The sequence below is a fragment of the Cucumis sativus genome, chromosome 6 (genome assembly GCF_000004075.3).
Source record: "Cucumis sativus cultivar 9930 chromosome 6, Cucumber_9930_V3, whole genome shotgun sequence".
NCBI lineage: Eukaryota > Viridiplantae > Streptophyta > Magnoliopsida > Cucurbitales > Cucurbitaceae > Cucumis > Cucumis sativus.
The window spans coordinates 3,551,688-3,562,967 of record NC_026660.2 but is presented as its reverse complement, the minus strand read 5'-3'; the positions used below and the strand labels follow the sequence as shown (position 1 = coordinate 3,562,967).

The following is an 11,280-nucleotide window of genomic DNA, read 5'->3' as shown; positions in this document are numbered from 1 at the left end:
AGTAAAAAAGCTTTCCAAATAATAATGAAATTAAAGTTTTGATAGAAATAAAAAAAAAAAAATTATCCAATTTAAATTATTATTTTCTTTTAAATTGTTGCAATTACATTGGGATTAATTAAGAGCAAATTAGGAATAGTTAATATTAAGAGAGCACTAATAAATTGTAGGGTTGTAACTTTTTGAATTAATTTATTTGAAATTTAAGTGTGTGAGGATTTAATTATATTGTTGGGAAACTAATATGGTGAATTGAATTAATGTCTTCCTATTATAATTAATTTCAATAACAAAAAGTGAGGTAAATGCAAGAATTTGGATACATGTCAAACTATGGTTGAGTCATGTTTTACATTGGTGAAATCTAGCTCGTGTTTGAAGACACCATCCGTTTCAAGAAGACGTATTTGTTCATTCGTATACTTTGAAATAATATAGTAAATAGTCTAGCTCATTCGATTTCTCTCTTCCTAGTTGCACAACGCATCGTCTAAATGTTTAGTTGAAAGATCTATCAAATTTACTCCACTCTTCCAATCCTCCTTAATTTTTTCAATCACACACCCCTTAAAAATGACATTTTTTTTATAACAATTTAAAATAAAAACACGAACATATATTCTTCTATTACTTTTTATTTGCGATAAGTCTCACCGTATAACTAAACTTAAATAGACATCTATTACTTGAGTCACAGTTACTAATAAATAGATATCTATATGAAATTTTTTTGCTACACACTTATAAAAGTTAGTCGATTATTATATTTTGTTTTACATAAAAGGTATTTGTTTTTATATAAAGAATAACATGGAAGAGTGGAGTTGGAATTAAGGAAGGAGTGGGAGGGAAGTTGAGAAAATTAAATTCTCTATCCATTTGCAAGGGACAATCTGAACTGGAGGAATCACCAATATTGTTTAATTATTAATGATTTTACTCTTTCAAAACTAAAATATCTAACAATCAAAATTACCTAATTTTTTTTAGAATGACTGAGATCATGAATAAATTTATTGAGATATGAATGTGAGGGCTATAGATAGAGAATACTTAGAGGAATGAGGGAGTTCAGATGACCCATATGGAGATCCTAGTAGTAGCGGTACGAGGTCAAAGAGTTAATCTTTGGACAGATTAAATATTGTTGGTGATCGTTTTGGACGATGGAGTTTAAGTGTAACAACTAATTAGCAGTTTCATAGATTCTAGGTGTCCATTAAATAAACAAATTCTATATGGACAATGAGAATCACTTCTATATTATATGCTATTACCAACATTCATATGATGAACTCGTAAGTGACTTGAGGGTAAGAGTACAGGGTGAGAAATGTGAAAGAGTTTGTGACTTTGAAGTTCAATAAAGATGAAAATGAAAGAAAGCTGCAATCTAATTGGGAGGCAAAACTTGGCCACTTATTTATTTATTGGTTGAAAAAACTACTTTTTAGACCAATCTTTGGGAGCCCATTTTGCTTTTGCATTTAAGTACACATCAACTTACTCCAATTTTTCCAACTCAATCATGACCCCATTTGTTTTTAATGTTGAGTGAGTGAGTACAGTTTCTATTCATATTCGTAAGTATTTTTAATATCTAATTTTGTGTTAAAAAGCCTTCAAAATGTGTTTTGGCTTTTGATTATTTAGTTCAACGTAGGTTTATTTGTATCGGAATAAGACTTTATACGTTTTATTTAACTTTTTTCAAACACACATATCATCTTTGAATTATGATATTTTTGGATTGTCTAGGAAATTGAGAACATTATGGTTTAAATTTACTTTTATGAATACCATTTAAAGTTAAAATATTCATGTGTTTAGTTAAGTTTTCTCAAAGTGTTTGAAGCTAGTTTTGAGTAGTTTACTTATATACTTGGAGTGTTTATATTAATGTCAAACTATTGTAAAAGAAGACTATTAAACATTATGAACGGATAATTTAAATTTTGTATTTAAAAACACTTTCATCAATCATTTTAAGTTTTAGTTGAATTGATCTTTAGAGTTAGTCGCTGAAGATAATCAACAAAGTTGGTTGTTTAAACTAGTTGTTGGAGGTCGACGTCATCAAAGTGATCGCCTATTATGATTGTTGTAGTTTGATCCTAGAAGTGTTTAACAAAGTAGGTCACAAAAACATGTCATCAAGGAAGTCATGCAACAATAAGTGTTGCATAAATTGATCACTAACGAATGGAATCCATTGAAAACATTAGATCAAAGAGTGAAAGTTAGCTGTTATTTTAATCAACTCAACTCAAATTGGTGGGTCATCTAACTAAAGTTAAACACTTCGTAAATGGTTATAGTTAGACACACGATTCAAAAACGAAAGTACTCTTTAACCATAGAAATGCAAGTGATGAGAAACCGTATGTTCCATATTTCCCCTCACAATTACATTGTATTTTCATATTTGTGTTAGATTAATTTTTTAAAAAAAGTTTTAATATGGAATCTCATTTAACTTGTATTGATTAAAATTTCAAATCACAATTTCCTAATGGTAAAAACATTTAGACTAAATCCATACCTTTTGTCACAAATATGTTCAAACATGACACTTACCCCAATCGATTTCATGATTTGATATAATGTAACACTATAATCAAATAAAGTAAACCCACGTCAAATTCTTTGAAGATCAACTTCCTTTGGGAAAACAATATTTGAGTGAGGGAATTGAATATGCGATGTGAGTTTAAGAGACTGAAGCTTCAAAATTCAATTGAAAACTGTTTCCAAAAAGGGGAGAGTACACATTGTTGTTAAGTGACATTTGAATCAATCAACTATTAAGAGAATATTGAGGAAACAAATCTAAACTTGAAAATACGATGATAATGCTCACCAAATCCAAAATACTCCTTTCAATGTGTAGGGAATTTTTAGAATAAAATGAGATTTGATTGATGAAAGAGTAATGTTAAATAAAAATTTGGCCAATTTCGTTTATAGTTTTATAGAGTTCTTTCACGAGTACTGTCTAACATTATTCAATGTTAGTTGGAGATGCCTCTTGTAGAGTAGCATTGGTCCCCATATGTAGAGATAGAAGACACATTCCCAAACCCAATCCTATTTGTTTCCTATTTTTATTAAAGCTTTTTACTTGGCATGTGTTGATGGAGAAAAATAAATGGTCGAGTGAGCTAACCATATGCGTAAACACGAAGTCTATAGCTCGAATCCAAAAGCACATAAACTATAAAATATTGTGCTCAATGATTAATGATTGTAAAGGACTAATATGAACTAATATTTCAGCGCACAAGCCAAACTCACTGTTCAGCAACCTTCTTTTTAATAGACTTTTAAAACTCCTAACCAATTTCACTGTTCACTATAAGACCAAACATGGCGCATTCATGTCAGCCAGAGGAACAATTCAAATAATAAGTGTTGGGGACCCAATGTAAACTATGTTCCATCTAAATATGAAGCTAATTAAGAATGAGATAGATGAAACTGAAACAAACATGATATAAACTATACATGTAGATCTGACATGGTGGAACTTTCAAATTTACCATTCAGTTTTCCTGTCTTTGAGAAGATCAGAATTGTAAGCCATAAAAGCTTCAATATAACTTCTTTTTTTTTCATTTTTATAAAGGGGAATACATATTACTAAAGAGCTTAATAAAAGTATGTTTTGACACAAAATTTCACAGATCAAAATTAGGAGATTCAAGATCATTGGGAAGGTTACCCCCCCTCCAGCATAAGAAACTGGAACGAGGCAAGAGCTTCCTCCTTCCTCTGGTGTGATAATATAATAGCTTTCTATGAACCGAACCCTCATTCTAATCTTCATCGAATTTGATCTTCTTGGGAGTTGGTTGGACACCACCCACCTGCAAGTTATCAAGAGACATTAGAAAACTGCAGTGCAATTCATATAATGGGATCAAATTTCAAAAAGATAGAAGTTGACTTCCACCAAGCAGATCTCAAAAGGGGGCAGCATCATATGATGTTAGAGTTCTTTAAAAGGTATTTACAAGCACTTGATGTAATATAGGTTTGCAGTGCATTTCAACTCAAGAGCATACTCAATAAGAAAAAAGAATTAGCTGAATTTCATCCTCCTGAAATTGCCTATAGAAGACTTTCCATTATAATATTTCACATACTCAAATGGGCCATCATTTGGTACATCTTTAGATATTTCATTCAATCGAAGAAATAGTTTTTTATTTAACACAAGAAAAAAGAAAAGGAAAAAGAAAAAGAGAGGAAAGATATTTCACATAGAATTCATCATCAAGTGGGGTGGCTCACAGTTCCCAGCCATATAGAGATAATGAAAATGTGTAGTTAGGATACCATTGAGAGCTTTCAGGAATACTCCCTGTATGGATTTAATGCTCCTCTTTTTCGATGTCTATACTTGAGGTCTTTCACATCATCCTCCTAACCTTATACTTTTGGGTTGGAGGCATTTAACGCTTTTTGTTGAGTTCAGTTTTGTTTGGATCCTTTTTGTGGGCCTTTTGTTTTCTCAACAAAATATCTGGTTTTTAGACGATCATATCAAAAACCAGAGTTGTATTCGGCATCGAAATTGAGTTTGATCCCAAAAACAGAAATCAACCAATCAAACTAAGGAATGAACTCACCATCTATATTAATATTAGAACTCCAATAATAAGTAGAAATTAGGAGGCAAAAGGAAGTCATTGATCACATATTCTCAGAGTTGTTAGTTTGCAAGAGCTGTTTGGAGTGACTTCGTACAAATGTTTGGTTTCGTACTTGCTCATCACAGGAATATTAGTGATATGATCATGAAGTTTCTCCTCCATTCACCCTTTCGTGACAAGGGTCTTTTTCTTTGGCTGACTGTGTGTGTGATTATGTGATCTATGGGGTGAGCAGAATAATCAAGTGTTTAGAGTGTTGTAGTAAAGAGACCTAGAGAAGTATGATCTCTTGTTGGATTTCATGTTTTCCTCAAGGATTCAGTTTCAAAGACCTTTCATAACAATTCTATGAGATCTATTTTGTATTAGTTGGAACCCTTATAATTGAACTCTTTTTGTGGGTTTGTTTTGATTATTCCTAGGTCCGTGCTGTCCTTCATTTTTACACCATAGTTTCAATAAACGAAAAATACTAACTAGCAGATATCAATGACTGGTAAATAAACAGCTCTCATGTTTTAAATAAACAGTTAAAATTTAACAATCTTCCGGGAAAAAGAATTGCTTAAAACTATAAAATAAAAATCTTCTTACAATTTCTGGACACTCATAATCAATCCCAGCAGCCCTTATCCTCTTCTGTCTAGCCTGATCCCGCTTCAATATTCTATCCACCAACTTCTTGTGTTCCTCCAATGTCCTTTCCTGAAAATTATCATGGAACAAAGTAAGTAGACATATAGGTTTGTATGGTCTACAAGATAAAGATCAAGCTTAATACCTTGTTATGATGCTTACGCTCAAGTTCAGACCAGTTTAAGGGCCTATGGCGATAGTTAAAACCTTTCCATCTGCAAAAATGCCAACATTTAAATGAGACAAAAGAAGCAACATTCTTTGAAATATTCAACAACCATCTCCCAACATGGGTAGTTAAAGCAAAAATGTAGCACGGGAGTGCAAATGATTACTTACAGTTTGGGGTGAACATGCTCGGGATCAATTAGATGGACTTTCAGAATGTGTTCATACAACAAATAGTTATGCATGGAATCAGCTACAATTTTTGCTACCTGTGCTCACGAAATTCAATTTTGGGGCAAACTTAAAGTGATTAAGATGAATAACTAACATTCAGAAATTTACAAATACAAAAGTCCTAAAATATAACACCTCTGGAGATTCAAATTCAACGTAGCCAAAATGCTTCGACTTCCCCGTCTACACGTAACAACAAAATCATAAATCAAACCATGCACACAAATAATTAGAAAGAAAGTACCACTACTGGTGACAGTTTTGGTTATCAGAAAAATCTAGTAATTTATTGCAATGCAACATTCTCCTGCGAACATAAATTCTTTTTGGAAGAAAAAAGCTTCGCAGATTCAGCCAGCCTTACCTTTTTATTTCGTGCAATTCTTAATCTTTTTACTTTCCCAAACTGTCCGAAAAACCCTGTAGAAAACAATAAGGGTTAAGAAATAGCAGAGAAGATAACAAGAAACTTGAACTTCAAATTTCATTGAATGTAAGATGTGGGTTTAGGGTATTCGATCAAACCTTCCATCTCCTTCTCGAAGAAACCATGGGGTATGCGGCCAATGTAAAGAACAGTAGCAGTACTTTCCAATGGCTTCTGTACCGATAACTTACGCCCAGGACCACCCTCCAACGGCTGAAGAAAAAAAATCAGAGGCAAGAGAGGAATAAATACATAAATCCCAAGAGAGTTAAAGGGATAGAATAACCATAAAACAAATAAAAAAAAAAAAATCAGAGTCGAAGAGATTGAAGCATACCAAGAAATCGGCAGATTCCTTCTTGTCGGATGAAAGAGGAGTAGCCTTATTGAGTTTCTTCTTCATAGCTTTCCTCGCCTTAGCCCCCATTGAACTAAAACAAACAGACAGACAAACAAACAAACAATCAAGAACTTAGGGAAAAGGAATATTTCAGGAAATTCGAAGAGGGAAGGTAATGGTTTTCTAGTACGAATTCAGAAATTGAAAGTAGGTGGTGGGGTATCGAGGTTGAGAATTAGGGTTTGGAGAGAACTGACCTGAAAGAGGAGAAGAAGGAAGAAGGAAGAAAGCAGAGGAGTTGGCGGCGGCGGAATGAGAGAGCTCAAGAGAATGGAGGCTACGTAGTACGTAGGTCGAAGACGGGTTAAAACGCTGCGTTTTAGCCTGAGACTTAATCTTCGCCATTCATTTCAATTAAAGTTTGAAAAATGAACTTTTAACTCTAATAATTTTTATTAGCATTTCTTTACATAAAAATTACTAAGATTCTTTCATAAATTTCAATAAAAGTTAATCTCAACCCATCCAACAAATTAAATTTGAGAGTAGAACCAAAATAGTATTTTAATCTTAAATCAATTTTTTTTATTAAGTATAAAAACAAAAACTTCTTAATCTTGGGGTGTGTTTTTAATACAAATAGCCAATCAAACATGATAAACGAATTTGAAACACATGCCTCGTAGTTACTGGCTCCATTCCTATAGCAAAAGCGTGTGAACGTCTGTAAAAGAAATTCAACTTAAAACACATATAAAATTCAGAGAAAATATTTGAACATGCTTGTCCAGAGAAAAAAAAAAAGAAAATAAAACTCACATTAATTCTTGAACCTCCTAAAAAATACTAAGAAGTCTTTCTTGTTATCGTCAAAGATAAAATCACACCTTATGGGCTTATGTGATTTTTGGTTTTGTTAAAGGAAAATTCTTTTAGAGAGATTTCTATTTGGAACAAAGAGATAGCACTCCACCAAGCTTGTTAAAATTTGTATCTCAACCATATATCTTAAGAGAGATGGAGGGAAAGTTACCGAACAATATAAATTTAAACTATATTATATCTCATATAATATTAACTTTATATTATGTCATAATAATATAAACAATGGTTTAAATTTTCTCATATGATATATAGTTTTAATATGAATCGAATTCATATTAGTTTTAGTCTATAGTTTATTTATGAATCTTATTCATATTATTACTATTATTTGAATCATATTCAAATATTAACTTCTCTCATAAAAACTTTATATTATAATGGATCAAATATATTATATTAATTGTATCATATACAATTTATTCTCTTTAATCAATTTGCACAATTCAATTTAAACCAAAATAAATTTGATTTTCATTTATTTTTATTGAGCCAACAAGAGAATCTTATGGACCTATAAATTGAAGCTCAAATGATGTGAGATTAATTAATTAAACTCTTTAATTAAATTAATCCATATTCATTAACTAACAGTCATAAGACCACTAGGTGTACTCTTGTCCATTAGATATAACCAATCAAAACTACAATGACCCTTCACCAATTGCTCGTAAGTACAATTAGGCCAAAAATTACCTTTTTGCCCCTATATGTACATCTAACTCCTTAAGTACCACCGATTCTTCTAACGAACAATAAATATAGACTCGCTATAACTGAACTCTTCTCGCCCTAAGAAAGGGTGTGGCGCCATATTGTTCGAGCCTTGGAAGCAACCTTTAAGAGAGCAATTTCTCTACTTACTTTATCTATAGAGGAGTGTATTCCTTATTAATTTAATTGTAAGTTTGTTAATGTATACATGAATTAATAAATAATGTATAAATAAATAAATGTACAAATATCTATTGTAAGTTTGTTAATTTATAAGATTAGTTTGTTAATATATAAATATTTATTGTAAGTTTGTTAATGTATAAGGTTAGTTTGTTCTAGATTGAGTGTTTGATTAATGTAAATAAAACAAATGTATGAATAAAATTGAGTGTTTTATGAAATTCAAATGTATGAATTATGTTTTGGTTTTGCAAGTAGACATAGTATTTGGTTTGTTTGTTTGTTCTGACAATCTTGCAGTTATGGTAGCATTTCGTACGTAGTTTAAACATAGTTTTCAAATAAAATAGATGGATGATTTTTCATAACTTATTCATGGAGTAATTAAGTTTAGGGTTTGATAGGGATCAATGATATATAGGACTAATGATTAGACAGTTTCATGTTTTAGGTATTTAACGAGTAGTTGCGTTTCTAGCTCCCTAGTCAAACAAATCCCCAAAATTGTAGACCTATTGAGTCTGCAACATAGGCCACTCTCACCCATGCGCAAATCAAAGGACTCCCTTCATAGGTAGATGTTTACAACTCACTCAGAATTCATGTCAAATCATTTATAGTCATCTTGGTGAAATGTAGTATCAACTAGTAACAGTGTTAATAAGAGAGACTTCATTTTATGGTTTGGTCTTATACAAACCCTTTGTATAGAATACCCTTGCTCTAATGTTTCGACGTGAATGATTATGATCAAATCATTTGTAGCATTTTAGAACAATTGTAACAAGGTTATCATTCAAACATGATCAACTTGTATGTCTCCATATACATGCTTAGGCTACAAAAAATAACCTTAGATGTTAGTTTATTTGTTTTGTAGGTTAATTAACTAAATGTCAAATAAAATAAAACAATTTATTTTATTAGATAACTAAAATATTTGTATAATATACATGATTACGAACTATAAGACCACAGGATTTAGGGCATCAACCCAAACAATATCCCACTTATCCTAAAGTTAGTGAGGTGTACAACATAATAGTTAAAACACTATAATAGTACACAAAACAAGAATAGGGCATACAATACGCACACATTAAATCTCCCACTTGCCCTAGATTAAATGTGGCATGTCAGGTAGACCCAAACTCTTTAGATGACCCTCAAACACCTTAGCTGTGAAGGACTTTGTAAACGGATCAACAACGTTGTATGCCGAAGCTATTTGTGTGATGATCATGTTCCCTCGATGCACTATCTCTCGAATCAAGTGATACTTGCAATCAATATACTTTACCATCACCAAGAAGCACTAAGCAAGTAACTGCCTGTACAGTTAGTATAACATTTAAAGCAAACACTAATCCAAAACTAAAATTGATTACTTCAAGGTGAAAATAGAATCAAAATTCACGTGCATCCTTGTGGTGGAAAAATGATGACAATTTTGCACAATGCCCTCAGATCTCTTATAGCTTGGTTCCTCATTGTCACAATGTCTACATTGGATTCACATACTAGCCTCTACTCATCTTTAACCACAATAAAAGAAAAGATTGGAAATGGAAAGGGGTTAAATATGTGTGTATATATATATATATGTATGTATGTTTGTTTGCAGAGAGAAAGAGAGAGAGAGAGAGATGGTTGTGGTTGAGGGCAAAAGCTAGTATTAGAAAACAATGCAGTTGCTCCACAGCATGAGTTTTTCCATCATCGGGCAAGGCTAATTTTTTTTTGGAGGAAACTTGTGGATAAACTTTGTCCATGTACAATCAAAACATTAACTACAAATAATGTAAATAATGTTATCGTGAACATTCAAGTATTATTTTTAGCACGTTAGCACGTAAACTTTAAAATAATATAATGAAACTCTCTTTTATCATTTTCAATATAAATCATGGTCATCATTCTAAAATTTAACATCTATACATTCAAATAAAAAGTACCACTTTATTCTTTTTGACATCTGTAAGTGTCAAAACTAGCTTACATATACAATAAAAAGAACCATTTTAAAATACAACATTACAAAGTCCTTTAGAATACTTTTCAAAACAGTCTTTATTTGATAAACAAAATTCACAAATACACTATTGTAAAATCTAACAAGGACAACAGTTGCAGTTTCATGAAAAATTAACCATTTTCAAGATGCCCTCAGATCTCTTTAACATTATTTATCATTGCCAAGTAGACAGTTGATTTTCATTACTAGCCTCTACACATCATTAACCACTCGTAAAAAAAAAGAAAAGAAAAAAGAAAGCAAATGGATGGATCATCAGATAGCTATATGAATAGAGAGAGAGAGACAGAGAGAGAGACAGAGAGAGACAGAGACAGAGAGATCATGTGTGAGTTGGTTAATGGCAAAGGCTTGTAATAAAGATCATCAGTAACCGCTCCAATCAGAGTATCCCATCATCGGGCAGATGCAATTTTCAAGGCAAAGCAAGTATTTTCAAGCAATCAGTAATATTCTTGAAATACAAATAAAAAGTATCAACTAAACAAGTGATTCAACCATGAATGTTTAAGAACTAAGCATTACTAAACAATTATATAATAATAATACCAATAATTAAAGTGCCTCCGGTCAAAGTCATACGAATTACAGTAAGAAACTGCCCCAAATCCAAGAAAACATGCAATACACAAACGAAAGAAGAATAAAACCTAGAACAAACCAGTATAGAAGCAAAGCCCTCAGATCTCATAGCTTTCATAGAATCATACACGGTATAAAGCAAATGGCATTTGTTCACCAAAAGCCTTTACAAACAGTGATGTGTGTGAGATTAGATGTATGGATTGAACGAAAGTGGAGTAAGGATGGAGGTGGAGATAAGAAAAGGCTAATGACAAACAAAGCCATCTGCAACCGTTCACTTCATAGTGATTTTCCATCATTGGGCAAAATCAAAGTTACTGATATCAACCAAGACAGGAAAAGCCCAAGAATTCACAGTAGAATAGAAAGAATCAGAAAACAGAAGCATACCGAGGATTTTATAGAGATATCTGAAGTCCAG

General features: G+C 31.9%; 1 protein-coding gene across 1 annotated transcript; it reads right to left on the bottom strand.

The window, feature by feature from the left end:
* Nucleotides 1–3,474: 3,474 nt before the first annotated feature.
* LOC101206517 (uncharacterized RNA-binding protein C1827.05c) lies at nucleotides 3,475–6,874 on the bottom strand. The gene is made up of 9 exons (XM_004140846.3): nucleotides 6,718–6,874; nucleotides 6,458–6,551; nucleotides 6,219–6,333; nucleotides 6,058–6,113; nucleotides 5,829–5,876; nucleotides 5,631–5,728; nucleotides 5,437–5,506; nucleotides 5,250–5,360; nucleotides 3,475–3,866 (listed from the first exon to the last, which is right to left on the bottom strand). The coding sequence occupies exons 2-9, from the start codon at nucleotides 6,545–6,547 to the stop codon at nucleotides 3,816–3,818; spliced, it is 639 nt and encodes a 212-aa protein (XP_004140894.1). The 5' UTR covers nucleotides 6,548–6,551; nucleotides 6,718–6,874; the 3' UTR covers nucleotides 3,475–3,815.
* Nucleotides 6,875–11,280: the final 4,406 nt, after the last annotated feature.

Excerpts from the sequence above, each read along its gene's own strand:
- LOC101206517 (XM_004140846.3), bottom strand. The coding sequence starts at position 6,547 with ATGGGGGCTAAGGCGAGGAAAGCTATGAAGAAGAAACTCAATAAGGCT. Across the intron at positions 5,877-6,057 it reads GAATTGCACGAAATAAAAAG|ACGGGGAAGTCGAAGCATTT; the intron begins GTAAGGCTGGCT and ends TGTTACGTGTAG. Across the intron at positions 5,507-5,630 it reads GAGCATGTTCACCCCAAACT|ATGGAAAGGTTTTAACTATC; the intron begins GTAAGTAATCAT and ends GCATTTTTGCAG.